Here is a 15,527-nt window from a genome sequence, read left to right as displayed (position 1 = left end):
GAAAGGAGGAACTGATATTTCTAGTTATGCTTCTGCTATCAATCTAGTGGGCTGGCTTTGTTTGAGATGGTGTAAAACTTTGAGTATAGTTGGAACTTCATTCATCAAGGCAAGCACTACTGGCTTGAGCCTTATAGATGATGGAAAGCCTTTGGCTGACAAGATTTCTCTGACCTGTTATTTATATGGCCTCTCTGCCTTGATATCTGTTCAATGGTGATTTCTAGAATGTCAACGGTGAACACAGCAAGGATAATACTATTATACGTCAAGGGTAGATGGTTAAACTGTTTCTTGTTGGAGATTATTATTGCTTGGCACTTCTGTGGTATAAATGTTGGACTTTCTTCAATGGAATTGAAAATAGAATTGAATGTTGTGCAACTCTTGGAAATTGTATCCACTTCTGAATTTAGATTGAAGAATAATCATAAGCTGGGCCTAAGAAACTACTCTGAGGAACTTTTACAGTGATGTCCTAGGGTTAAGCAACCACAGTGTCTTCCTTTGTGCAAAGTATAATCACTTCTGATGCCCTTTGAAGTTTTGCCAGCGTTTTGTGATACCACATTCAGTCAAATACTGCCGTGATATCAAATGCAGTCACTGTCAGCTTATCTATGGAATTCAGTTCTTTGGGCTAAGTCTCTTATGCGCTAATGTGCTAAGCCTACACTTTTAATTATTACTGACTTGAGGAGCTGAGGAGGTGGTTAAGAGTCAACCACACTGATGGACATGTAGACACATCCAGGCCAAACTAAGTAAAGAAGGCAGACTGCCTTTGCAGAAGGACATTTGTAACCAGGGTTTTGTGTGTGTAACCCCCTGGGTTGCCTCAGGCTCGCTCAGCTCATTCTTGTCTAGGGGGAGCAGCCTTCAGCCCCGCCAAACTGGGTAATCAGCTGGTGTGGATGCTGTGTGATGTCCCCGCCTCGCCCAAAAACAGACAGTACACCATAAGCGATTAAATGAGTACAATTTATAAAGGTTACTATAACTAAGTGATTAATAACGATACAGTATATATGAAGAGAAAATTAAAGAAAAGGCGCCAAACTTATCAAAGTCCAAACCACTTCGTGCACAACCGTTGGAGCTCAATTACTGAAGTCTTCTGGCCACCATTCGATCCCCTCTGAACTCCTCGACTCGCAGCTCAGGACCGTCCGAACTCCTCGACTCGTAGCTCAGGACCCTCCGAACTCCTCGACTCTCAGCTCAGGACCCTCCGAACTCCTCGACTCGCAGCTCAGGACCCTCCGAACTCCTCAACTCGCAGCTCAGGACCCTCTGAGTGGTCAACCAAGCACATCTAGCTTCATCCCCCCCTCCTCGGAGTAGCTCCCGGCCTCACCCAATTTACAGCATTGCGTCCTCCCTCTCGACCCCCTCGCGCCGATCTGCCCAAAAGCCCGTCAACAAAAGCTTACAGACTCAGAAGAAAGAACATTAATCCCCATTTGGTTTACAAAGGAATACCATTCTCGTTATCAGTAAATTAGCATTCCTGCTAGTTAACAAAATGAAGAAACCCTTTCTCAACAGTAACAAAGAAAAAAAGAAAAAAACCCCTTTACACTCTCCCTCCACCAAATAAAAGTCATGTCCTCATGACTACTAAATAACTCGCCACCTTTCCTGCCAACACACCGTAACCCAAGCACAAACAGTGACATCTCCTCCCCACACAGTAACCCTCACGCCCTGTTCCTCAGGCGCTACTTAGGCCAACTATCTGGGAGTTCCCTAACCCTTCTGAGGCCTCCGTACCCCCTCACCTAAACCCTTCAGGCTCGGACACAACTGGGGATACCTTGGGCCCACTACCAACTCCTCTCTCAACCTCTCACTCATGCCCCACACTGCACACAGCTAACCCTCCCCACTACACCTGACTCAAAGGGAGAAGGGCCAAAGGTCTCTTCCTCGATCAAGGGAAAGTCAGCAAAAGGCAGCATGTACCACACATCCAGCACATCATCCATCGAATCTGTATTCTTCCTCATTTCTGTGATCGGTAGCTGCTGTTTGATCTTCTCCAAACGGAAACACGTGGCCTGCACTGCTCCTGCAGTCTCTTCAGCCTCCTGTTCAGTATTCACTGCACTTCTCTCCAGCTTTTTCTTCCTCATGACTTCTTCCAGGTCAACTTTCAGGTTTTGCACTTCATTTGAACTGTCGATGGTCATCTTCAGGTTCCCTTCAAGCTTCCGCTTCTCTCTTCTGAGATTTGTCTGTAATTTCTTCACCTCCGCAAACTCCCCTCTCCGGGTTCTCAGTTTGCTATTACCCTCAGTCAGACAACTTTCTTCGTTCTCTCCAACTTGTAAGTCTTCCGAATGGTTCCAGATCACTTTCTCCAGTCTCTCCGTCTTCATTTCAAACTTGATTCCGTAGAGACAGTCACTCATGAGCTGCAACCTTCGCCAGCCCTGGCACGTGTCCAGAAAACACTTTAACTCGGTAGTTCTCAGCTGCTCCTGCAACGACCTCACTTCATATTCTCCTGAGGCAAATCCAAATACCAAGAGATCATCCACATACACCAAAACTCCCCTATGGTCTTCCACCTGCCCCGCAGGAAGGTTGCAAGGGCTCCAGATATGCCCTGTGGCATCTTTTCGGACCTGAAGACTCCTAGGGAATTTATAACGGCCGTCTTCTCCTTATCGGCCTCACTCATCGGGATCTGGCAACATCCACTCCTCAGATCCAGCACCTTAAACCACATCGCACCACTCAGACAGGCCATTGCCTCTTCGGCCCTCAGGGCCATATTCTGGTCACTGATAGTGCGCCTCTTCAGCGCAATATAATCCACACACACGCTGCCTACGTCTTCCACGGCTGTAGGGGCCAGTCGCCGCAACCTCTCTCTCTCCGAGGTGTCTTCAGCAGTCAACTCCTCTCCCTCGTGGTATTTCGCAGCGTCCACTAAGAGGGTCTCACCCCCAGATACTTCCCCCAGGCCGTACCACCACTGGCTCTTGTTTGAATTTGGTATCGGCCCAATGCTGCTACACACGTCCGCACAAGCAGCTCAAAACTCTGGGTGCATCGACAATGCCTCCAAAAAACGCTCACCCGCCTCCTCCGGGCAGGCCCCCAAGCGCACCAGCAGGATATTGGTTCTCTCTAGAACAGAAACGCTGCCCGTCTCAACAGGGTCCAGACACATCAGCATTAACGATTCATGAACCTCAGTCTCCTCCACATTTGCCTCTAAGAACTCTATTTTCACTGACCAACAACCGTCGTCTGGATAATCACCGGCACTGGTACCCCGAATCTCCAGTGTCCTCAATGTCGGCAAGGGTAAATGCTTCCAATAACGGTTATGAAACAAACTGTACAGCAACTTAACCGGCGCCCCGGTGCCGAAGATGGCTTTAACTTGACTTCCATCCATCCGTAACAACACCTGTGCGCGTGGCCCCTCTAAGCCTTCAGGAATAGAGTCTGTTCCTTTCGGGAGTTCCTTGGTACATTGCTGGGAATGTGCTCCCCCAGAGACCCCAAGCTGTTCCCCCACTGGTCCTCCTCTAAGTTTCCCGACACCTCTCGAATCAACGGAACAACTGATCCCCTTGACAGATCCCCTTGGCACCACAAGCAATTTATCTGTCCCCCTAGGCAAAAAGGGATACCCTAAAAACTTCCCACCAATCTCCTGCCACGGATATGATAAGCCCCCCAGCTGCGGCATTTGACTTCCAGTCAAACCACACGCATTTTCCCACACTTTCCCAGAACTGGCAGCGGTCACTTTGAGGTAGTTGCGCCCAACAGTTCTAACAAAGTCACCAGCCCGCCTACTCAAACTTTCAACCCGTCCCTGTCGCTTTTCCTCAGCCAAGCGCTGCCACTCACCCAACAACTGAGGGGTCCGCTCCGCCCACGCCTCCGCCCCTTTAGGGCTGGACATTATTCCAACAACCGGGCGGAGCTCACCACTGCTGAAACATCCCAACCTGTCACTCCTCACTCTCCAAACAGTACGGACAACCCATGGTCCCACCACCATTTCATCAGCACTAGTCGGAACTCGAACAACGACCTCCAGGCTACCAACAGCAGCCACTCCACCCAACACACACGCAGCGATAACCAGCAATCACATACCCACAAAGGCACACCAGCTCTTCACCGCAGACACAATCCAAAGAGGGTGATCACACAGCTTACACAGAAATTAACCCTGGACGAGCACCCCACAATGTAACCCCCTGGGTCGCCTCAGGCTCGCTCAGCTCGTTCTTGTCTAGGGGGAGCAGCCTTTGGCCCCGCCAAACTGGGTAATCAGCTGGTGTGGATGCTGTGTGATGTCCCCGCCTTGCCCAAAACAGACAGTACACCATAAGCGATTAAATGAGTACAATTTATAAAGGTTACTATAACTAAGTGATTAATAACGATACAGTATATATGAAGAGAAAATTAAAGAAAAGGCGCCAAACTTATCAAAGTCCAAACCACTTCGTGCACAACCATTGGAGCTCATTTACTGAAGTCTTCTGGCCACCATTCGATCCCCTCCGAACTCCTCGACTCGCAGCTGAGGACCCTCCGAATGGTCAACCAAGCACATCTAGCTTCATCCCCCCCTCCTCGGAGTAGCTCCCGGCCTCGGACCCCCGCTTGGGGTCCGATCCTCGCCCAATTTACAGCATTGCGTCCTCTCTCTCGACCCCCTCGCGCCGATCTGCCCAAAAGCCCATCAACAAAAGCTTACAGACTCAGAAGAAAGAACATTAATCCCCATTTGGTTTACAAAGGAATACCATTCTCGTTATCAGTAAATTAGCATTCCTGCTAGTTAACAAAATGAAGAAACCCTTTCCCAACAGTAACAAAGAAAAAAAGAAGAAACCCCCTTTACATGTGTGTGCGTGCTTTTTGTGGTTACCAATACTGATGCCACAAATTTAACAAGTGCCAGATTTATTTAACCCCCCTGCCTGCCACAGGATTCTGGCTTATACTATTGATGCACCATCAATAACTCTTGGAGGCCTGAGGCAAGATATAGGCTTTTATTGGCTGGAAGAAAGAACAAGCAGCAAATGACCACCACACTACATCCTGGAGACTGAGGCCGGGGTTGTGTCTCCAATCGCCTTTATACCGGGGTCCGTGGGAGGAGCCACAGGAGCAGTCAGTGGGGGGGGGGGGGCGTGTCCAGACAGGTATATGTAGTTCACCACAACTCTCAACCCTAAATTTACCACTCCCTTATTGTATCCAATTCAGTTCACTAGTTTAGATGCCATATACACGTACATTTCCAAATCTCAGGGTTTCCTTTTAAAATTGTATCATGTAGTTCATATTTCCTTACTGACTTCTTCCATCTCAAAATGTATTACTTTAAACTATTTTGCCTGAAACATAATTTACCCATTTCACTAATTTATGGAGTCTCTAAATCTTATCCCATCTTACTCAGTGTTTGAATTCCTAACAATAACAGACGTGGTAATTATGCCTGGAATACACAGCCTTTATTACCGATACTCTCTCAAAAAGATTAGTGGCCCTCATGTCAGTCCAAGGGGAAAAGGATTTCAGAACCCCACCAAACCTGGAAAAGTAACCAAACATTGCTCTTGCTTTCTGTCCCTATCCATTTTGCAATTGTTTACAAACAATTCTATTATATGATACAAATGGCTTTTGTAAGTCCACATAACATTAATGCCATCTTCCACCCAAACCTCCTGTTACTTCATCAGTAAAACAAGATTTATGTTTAATAAATCCATATGGGTTTCCATTTGTCAGCCTATATTTTCCAAATGTAGATTATTTTATATCAATTTATTACTTGTAGAAGTTTCCTTCCATTAGGTTGACTGGCTTGTTATTGTTGGGTTGATTCTTCTCCCCCTCCCCTTTTAAATATGATGTAACATTTGAAATCCTTCAGTACCATATCTGTAGTGAGGAACCTCTGCAACTTCTACCACTTCTTCCTTCAGCAAGATCTATTTCATCTAGACTGGGATATTTCTCCATTTGGTAGACAGCCAATCTTTTAAGTGCCATATCTTTATCTATTTTTAATTCATCCAGTACCAACACTGCTCTTCTACTCATACATCAGAGAGAGAGAATGGTGCCAGTGAAGTTATAAATTATTGATAAAAGTTTAGAATGCTGGAAATCCCAGCACATCAGTGGGGAGAGAAACATGATTAACGTGTCAGACATTTGACCTTTGATCAGTACCGGGAAGTATAAGGATACAACACTTTAACGTGAAGGGAAAGGGCAAAAAAGTGCAGAGGGAGAGGTTCGAGATAGGATCGAAAGCAAAATAAAGTCAATGATGAAAGGAAAGAGAATGGAAGATAAAAGGGTGTTGTCATGAAAGAAATGGAATAAATAAAGCAGTGGCTAGAGAATATATAAATTAAATGAACAGAATTACTATTTAGAAATTATATTGGTAGGTTCTTGATGTCTGCAGTCTAAAGGTATGTGATATTCTACAGGAAGCCCACACAAAAATGTTGGAGAAACTCAGCATGTCAGGAGGAATCCGTGGAAATAAACAAAGCAGACATTTTGGGCTGAGACCCCTCATTAGAACTGGAAAGGAAGGAGGAAGAGGCCAGGTGAGGGTAGGACAGGAGTACAAGCTAGAAGGTGATAGGTAAAGCCAGGTGGGTGGGGGACAAGGGATGAAATAAGAACCTAGAAGGTGATGCAGAGAAGATAAAGGGCTGGAGAAGAGGGAATCTGATAGGAGAGAAGTGAGAGAGAAAGGGCAGATTTGTGAGGGACAAGGAAGCAGAATTGAAGTGCCACATAGTTAAAAGCTTAGAAACTGTTACATTGAATGGAGGTCTGAACATGTAGGTCATGAGTTGTCTGCAGAAGATTGGGAAACTAAGAGGGAACACTAACTTTTGAAGAACTGCAAAAATATATATTTCTTTAAGGCATGCAAACCAGAGGAAATGTAGTCTGGTGGTGTCTAATGAGAAACTGAAGATAGTATTGGATCAAATAAAAAGACACAATATGTCAGTATGCCTGAATATTGGGAACAAACATAGAACGTAGAACAGTACGGATAGGAACAGGCACTTTGGCCCATAATGTACCATACCAATTAAATGAGTAATCAAATGGCTAACTAAACTAATCTATTCTGCTTACACAATGTCCATATCCTTCCATTTTCCTCATGTTCATGTGTCTAAATGTCTCTTAAAGATCTCTAATGCTTCTGCCCCCAGGCTGCGTATTCTAGGCACCCATCACTCTCTGTGTGTAAAGAAAACTTGCCCCTCACACCTCCTTTGAAATTATCTCCTCTCACCTTAAATGCATGATCTCTGGTATTAGACATTTTAACCCTTGGGGAACAGATATTGTCTGTTTACTCTATCTAAGCTGCTCTTCTTATGAACCTCTACCAAATCTCCCTCAGCCTCTGCTGCTTCAGAGAAAACAACCCAAATTTGTCCACCGTCTCATCATAGCACATGTCAGGCAATCCTGAAAATTTCAGAATTCAGCAAAAGAGGATCAAGAGAGAGAAAGAAATACTATACAAATTGGTAATCTAGCAAGATATGTAACAGAAGGTAACAGTTTCTTTAGGCGAGTAAAAAGGAATAGATTAGCAAAAGCCTAATGTCGACAGGTGATGGGCAGGCAGGGGTGTAGAGATGATAGGGAATTACAGACCAATTAGCTTAACATTAGTAGTAGGGAAAATACCAGAATATCATTAAGGAAGTGGTAGAAGGACAGAAAATAATGACGTATTTCAGCAGGAAAGGATAAGGAAGGGAAATGAGAAATAGGTCCTTCTGCTCACTATATTCATGCTAATCATCTATTCTTATTTCATTTACTAGCACATGGTCTGTAATCTTTTCTGTCTTAGTATTTCAAATGCTCACTTAGATACTTCAGAAATTCAGAAGGTATGTTTTAGATTACAACCATTTTCTGGGTAAAAAACATTCTTCCTGGATTCTCCTCTACACTTGACCTTAGTCCTAAACATATGTCCTTTACTTTTACATACATTTGCTATGGAAAATAGTTTCTAATTATCTACTCTATGTCTTTCATAATTTTATATAACCCTATCAAGTATCCTTTCACATTCGTCTGCTCCAAGGAACACAAACCCAGCCAACTCAGTCTCTCCTCCACCACCCCAGGCAGAATCTCCTCTGCACCCACTCGATTGCATTCACTTTTTTCCTCTTGTGTGACAACCAGAAACATAATCAGTACTCCAGCTGTGAGCTAACTGGTGTTTATAAAGTTGTGCCACAACCCACCTGTTCTTGAAGGCTAGGCCCATTTTTGAGGTATACTATATGCCTTAAGAAGCATAATATGTTCAACCTATCCTTATAAGACATGCTCTCTGATCTAGGCAGCATCCTGGTAAATCTCCTCTGCACCTTCTCTAAAGCCTCTATGTTGTTCCTATAATGAGGTGATCAGAACTGAACGTAATGCTCCGTGTGGTCTGACCAGAGTTTTATAAGGCTGCAACATTACCTTGCAGCCCTTGAACTCAATTCCCCAACTAATGAAATCCAATATCACATTCTTCCTTAACCTGCAACTTTGAGGGATCTACAGACTAAACCCCAAGATCCCTTTGTTGCTCCACACTGTTAAAAATCCTGTAATTAACCCTCAACCATCAGGCTCTTGAACCAGAGGGGTAACTTTACTCAGCTTCCCTTTGCTGAACTGTACCAACAACCTGTGGACTCACTTTCATGGACTCTTCATCTCATGTTCTCAGTATTTATTGTTTACTTATTTATTATTATTATTATTCTTTTTGTACTTGCACAGTTTGTTGTCTTTTGCACACTGGTTGAATGCCTGAGTTGGTGCAGTCTTTCATTGATTCTGTTATGAATGTGGAACATAGAACATAGAAATCTACAGCACGTTACAGGCCCTTCAGCCCACAATGTTGTGCATGCCAACCATGTAACCTACCCTAGAAACTACCTAGAATTACCCTACCGCAGTGCCCTTTATTTTTCTAAACCCCATGTAGCTATCTAAGAGACTCTTAAAGATCCTATTGTATCTGCCTCCACCACTGTCGCCGGCAATGCATTCCACACACCCACCACTCTCTGTGTGAAAAATTTACCCCTGACATCCCCCTAGTACCTGCTTCCAAGCACCTTAAAAGTATGCCTCTTCATGTTAGCCTTTTCAGCCCCGGAAAAAAAACTTCAGGCTATCCACACGATCAATGCCTCTCATCATCTTGTACACCTCTATCAGGTCACCTCTCATCCTCCTTTGCTCCAAGGAGAAAAGGCCAAATTCACTCAACCTATTCTCATAATGCATGCTCTCCAATCCAGGCAACATTCTTGTAAATCTCCTCTGCATTCTATCTATAGTTTCCACATCCTTCCTGCAGTGAGGTGAACAGAACTGATCACAGTACTCCAAGTGGGGTCTGACAAAGGTCTTATGTATCTGTAACATTACATCATGGCTCTTGAACTCAATCCCACAGTTGATGAAGACCAACACACCTTCATCAACTTCTTAACAACACTGTCAACCTGGTTATTATTCAATAGATTTATTGAGTATGCCCACAAGAAAATGAATCTCAGAGCTGTACATGGTGACATATGTACTTTGATGGTAGATTTACTTTGAACTTTAACGTTGCATTCTGCCGTCAAGTTTGACCTTTCAAAGTGAAGCACTTCACACTTTTCCAGGCTGTGCTCCATCTGGCACTTCTCAGCCCAGCTCTGCATCCTGTCAATGTTCCACTGTAAGCTGTGACAACCCTCTGTACCACGGGGTTTTAACTTAATGCTTAATGGTATTAGTCAATGGCATAAAAAGATTGGAAATCTCTGTTCTACACTGTCCACAGTACAACCAACCTTTCTGTCACCTGCTGTACAGGCAGCACTGAGAGTTTTATTGACCCGGACACGGTGCAACGCTGTGGACTCGTGACACGGCCGGTAAGCCAGAGGGTCACCTTGGCTTCTGGGTCATATTCCACAGACATCCGGGTGGGTTGTGTAGCAACATTGGTGGTGCAGGGCACAGAATATCGGAACTTTGTGCTACTGGTCATGCCTCAACTGTGCGCACCTGTACTATTGGGGCTGGACTTCCAGAGCCACCTCGAAAGTGTGACTATGGCATATGACGAGCCCCTCCCACCACTCACTGTCAGGAATCCTCAGTTTGGTGGGTCTTTGCCACATACTCCGCTACTGACCACACACACACACTGAACCACACGTTCCCCTGCTGACTGCTCCTGTGGCTCCCCCCACAGACCCCGGTATAAAGGTGATAGAGGCCGGGCTCAGGCCTCAATCGCCTTTATACTGGGGTCTGTGGGAGGAGCCACAGGAGCAGTCAGCAGGGGGTGTGTCCAGACAGGTATAGGTAGTTCACCACATTCACTCCCCCCTTGTTTTAAAAGAGAGTCCCCATGTGGCTTGCATGCTTCCAATCATACTTGGAGGAGGTTAGTGCAACTGAACCCGCTATTATGCACCGAATTCTCCTCTCGAGGGTCACCCTGAAAGTTTACTCACTTATCAGGGGCCTGTCGACCTACGAAGGGGCACTGGACGCCCTCAAAAGACAGTACCTACGGCCGGTGAACACCATCTACGCAAGACATCGCTTAACTACACGATGACAACGGCCTGGAGAATCGAGCGCCCAGTTTCTCCGAGCCCTACAGACACTCGTCCGAACTTGTGACTGCAAAACTCTCACGGCGGAACAACATGCGGAGCTGCTAGTATGAGGCGCCTTTGTTACGGGGATCAGGTCAGTGTATGTGCGCTAGTCGAGACGGCTGACACGCTGGAGGCTGCTCTGTACAATGCTGATGCTGTCCAGCCGCGCGATTCCCCGCTGGTCCTGTGGACGCCTCAGACCCCGCCGCCGCCAGTTCCCAGGAGCAAATTTGCCAACACCGCTGCCAGTCGCGATTCCACGAACTCCTCGAACCCGACCACAGCTGCAGCCAGTCAAAAGCCCACGCAGTGTTACTTCTGTGGACTTGAAAAGCACCCCCGAAAACGCTGCCCGGCCCAAGAAGCAACCTGCTCCAGCTGCGGGAAGAATGGCCATTTCGCCAAAGTCTGTAAGTCTAAACCACGAGCGGGGTCGGGCAGCGCTATGTGTGAGGCATGGGGGCCGCCAACTTGCATGCCCAGATGTGGGCGGCCATCTTTGTCGGCGTCAACATACCCCGCCCCCGACCCACCGGTGCTTACCGGGCACCAAGACGGCAGTTCAACTTTGGCCACCATAACCGTCGACCAAAGCACCCCACACCAGCTTGCAAGGTCAATGATAGGCTTCACCTGTAAGTCTATCATACTTGTAAGAAACTTCGCCACATGGGGACTCTCTTTTAAAACAAAGGGGGGGGTGAATGTGGTGAACCACATATACCTGTCTGGACACGCCCCCTGCTGACTGCTCCTGTGGCTCCCCCCACAGACCCCAGTATAAAGGCGATTGAGGCCTGAGCCCGGCCTCTCAGTCTCCAGGATGTAGTATGGTGGTCAACCACTGCTTGTTCCTTCTTCCAGTCAATAAAAGCCGACATCTCGCCTTTACATCTCAGAGAGAGTTATTGATGGTGCATCACCTGCAAAATAACAAACCCTCTCTTTGACTTCCTCACTCACATCATTTATAAAAATTACAAAGAGCAGGAGTCCCAGAATAGATCCCTAGGGAACACTATCGGTCACTGACCTCTGGGCAGAATATGCTCCATGGGTTACTTCAACATTTTATTCAGCATCAGGGACCCTTGGGCTTATACAATGAGGTTCCTTTATTTTCAATATCCCTTAGGGCCCTACCATGCACTGGATCTACCCTCTCAGAGTGCAATACCTTGTATTATCAGGATTAAATTCCATCAGCCACTGCCCTTCCCAATTTTCCAACAGATCAATATACTTATCCTCCTGAATATCAGCAGCAATACTGATTTTCACATCAGCTATAAATCATACTTGTTTTTTCAGTAAAGTCTTTGACAAGATGACATACCAAATGTTATTAAATAAATTAATGCTCAAGAACAGGGGAGTAATGTATTAAGGTGGGATTGAGGATTAGTCTGCAAACAGAAAACAGGAATAAATGGGTAATTTTTGGGTTGGGAGATTGATGTTGTCTCTGTGATTGTTGCTGAGACCCCAGCTGTTCACTATTCATGATTTGGATACAAGAACTAGGTGTAATAAATTCAATTTTGCTGATGATAAAAAAACCGGGTGTCAGAGGTAGAGAGGTTTCAGAGGGATATAGGTAGGAGAGTGGCACAGAGGAAATGATCAGCCATGATCTTGTTGAATAGTGGAGTACAGGCAAGGGCCTGAATAGCCTATTTGTGCTTCAGTTTCTTATCTTCTCTGCTGAGGACATTGAATGCTTCTTACCAAGCTGAAGGAAGTACTGTTTCACCTGGAAACAGGTAGGTATTTCCATTCTTGTACGGAAAGCTGCAAAGGGGAAACCAGTTGGGTTATGAGTGTTGAACACGGAAGTTGTGATTGATAAATTGTAAGTTGTTTGTTACTATACAATAGATGAATACATAATACATAAAAGAAATTTTGGAATGTTTTATTGACAATTTTGAACATAGATATGTCGGAAACATTCTATCGGGAACATCTAACATTGGTCAACATTTTTATTTGTTGCAATAGACTTTTGGAGATCGGGTACTCACACCAGTCTCTTGGATAGTTCCACTTTTTGTTGTATTTTCTACCTTTGGAGCTGCAAATGGTTCCTGTTTCACGGCTGGCAGGTAAAGATTTTTTTTTTAAGCAAACAAAATATGTATTTCTCCATTTAACTGATTTATTTTCTGATGGAAGGTCTACGCAAATAAGTTACCATTGCAAATGCAATAAGATTGCTAAGAATGCAATAATTTTATTTAGATAAACAGCACAGTAATAGGCCCTTCCAGTCCAACAAGCCCCCAAGTTGCCCAATTGCACCCACATGATCAGTTAACCTACTAACCATTTTTGGGAGGTGGGCGGAAACTGGAGCACCTGGAGGAACCCTACACAGTCACGAAGAGAGCAGAATGTACCATCTCCTTACAAACAGTGGTGGGATTGCTGCATACTGTTGGACACAGTACGGTCACAGTGTTAATAGGTGATAATAGTTTAAATGCCTTGTCAGTCAAATGTGATGACCACACTGTTTTAAAATTAATTTTATTTGCCTCCCCTTCTCTTGATGCATTTGAGGATTGGAGGAGTGTCTGTGGAAAGTATTGGGTGAAGTAGTTTATTTTTCTGCTGTTGTTTTGAGTTATATATCCTGCTGCATCACCAGCTGACATGGAGTTGTTAATAGCTATTCTTAAGTCTAAAATAGGAGTACATTGATTTTTTTTTGCCAATCCATCTTGGTGGGACAGTGTGCCACAACAATTAATGCTGCTGCCTCACGGGTCTGGGTTCAATCCTGACCTCAGGAGCTGTCTGCGTAGATTTTGCCCATTCTTCCTGTGACAGTCTGAGTTTGCACCAGGTGTTCTGGTTTCTCCCCACGTTGTTAATATTTTAATAGAAATTTAAATTCAGCACTGTCTTGCTTAATTATTGATAAAGATGTCTATTAAATTCAGTAAGATTATTGGATTTCCTGGTCAATTATCTAGCCCATAAATAACAGATTATTGGTGTCTATTTCCAGTTGTAATATATAATTATATATCTGGCAACTCTGTGTTTAAATGTCTAGCCTAGCCCAGGATATTAAATGAGACCTGGGGGAAATCCCGACACTGGTCTTGGCAATGATATTGGAAATTATCCTTCAGGCTATTCTTGTGCTCCAAACCCTGGGTGTTCTGACGCACAAACTGATTCGAATATCATCTTGAGCAATCAAATGCTAATAAAGATTGTGCAAATCTTCATTAAGGATTGTTTTTTGTTCAGCAGAGTTATGAGATGAGGTTTGATATCATATCTGACAGCAGAAGTTCACAACTAGTTTCTGCCCATCGCTAGCTTACAATTGCTCCAGCCCTTCCCCTTCACCTCTATAGTGGCTTTCTCCCCACTTGCTTTCATTCTGGAGGAAATATCTACTGTTCATTTCCCTCTACCTGACTGTTTGAGTTCCTCACAACAGTCTGTACTTTGTGGCTGGATTGTTGAGTTAAACTGCAATTGTACATTTTCAGGTTTCACTAAACTTTTATGCATCAACATTGAAGACTCAGTGCAAACTTGTTTTTATCACTCATTTTGTTTCAACACTTACATCAATTATTTCCAGTAACTCAGGGAGAAGATTTATTGCTGAATTTTAGGAATTCCAAAGTGATTCCACTGCTCATTCAGACACTACTTAAATGCTGTCATGGTTCCAGCTTCAGTTACTCTATTAGGCAATGCATCTCCAGGTAGAAGAAGGCCTCCCTCATAACTCCTGTAAATCTCTTCCTTCTCACTCTAAATCTATCTCCTCTAGTTTTGTCTATGTTTGATAAGGGGAAATGTTTCCTGCAGACTACCCGATAGTATGCCTCATAATTTTATATTACCTTAATCATGTGCTCTCTTAACCTCCTTTGCTCCAGGGAGGTCAGCACTTGGTTTTCATTTTAGTAAAAAGCAAACCAAACATTTTTTCTCTGTGAAAACTATTTATCAGGGGTGTGCAGGGATTCACTTCTCCATTGCCCACTCTTCCACCCACCACCACCTAAACTAATTTGGAATATTCTCACACTTATGCCTTCTCTCGAGAATATAAAAGTAAGGATGTAATGCTGAGGCCTTATAAAGCAGTTTTATTCACTTTATAAGGCATTAATCAGAGTGAACTTGGAGCATTGTGAGCAGTTTTGTGCCCCTTATATAAGAAAAGTTGTGGTGGCATTGGAGAGGGTCCAGAGGAGACTCACGAAAATTATCCCAGGAATGAAAGGGTTAACATGAGTAGCATTTGATGGCTCTGACCCTTTATTTGTTCAAGTTTAGAAGAATGAGGGGTGATCTAATTGAAACCTGTCAAATATTGAAAGACCTAGATAGAGTGGATGTGGAGAGGATGTTTTCCTATGGTGGAGGAGTCTAGGACCAGAGGGCACAGCCTCAGAATAGAAGGATGTAACTTGAGAACAGGCATGAGGTAGAATTTCTTCAGCAAGATGGTGGTAAATCCGTGGAATTCATTGCCACAGACAATTGTGGAGGCCAAGTCATTTGGTATATTTAAAGCAGGGGTTGATAGGTTCCTGATTAGTCAGGGCATCAAAGATTACGGGGAGAAGGCAAGAGAATAGAGTTGAGAGGGTTAATAAATCTGCCACGATAGAATGGCAGAGTAACCTAATTCCACGCCCATGTCTTATGGTCTCCTTATCTGACCAGAATGTTTTAAAAGAGTGAGCAGTTTCAAGTTCCTGGGTGTCAATATCTCTGAGGATCCATCCCAGGCCCAACATATCAATGCAGTTA

The 15,527-nt window shown here is 44.5% G+C and overlaps 1 protein-coding gene across 1 annotated transcript in view; it reads left to right on the top strand.

The window, feature by feature from the left end:
- Nucleotides 1-15,527, top strand: part of slc7a9 (solute carrier family 7 member 9) — a 74,614-nt gene that overhangs the window by 36,733 nt on the left and 22,354 nt on the right. The window contains exon 9 of the mRNA XM_059992995.1: nt 12,738-12,841. Coding sequence (XP_059848978.1) covers nt 12,738-12,841 — 104 coding nt within the window. The remainder of the gene's footprint in view (nt 1-12,737; nt 12,842-15,527) is intronic.

This window comes from Hypanus sabinus, chromosome 17, assembly GCF_030144855.1.
Source record: "Hypanus sabinus isolate sHypSab1 chromosome 17, sHypSab1.hap1, whole genome shotgun sequence".
Classification (NCBI taxonomy): Eukaryota; Metazoa; Chordata; class Chondrichthyes; order Myliobatiformes; family Dasyatidae; genus Hypanus; species Hypanus sabinus.
Note: the sequence above shows the minus strand (reverse complement) of the source record. Positions and strands in the feature narration are given on the sequence as shown.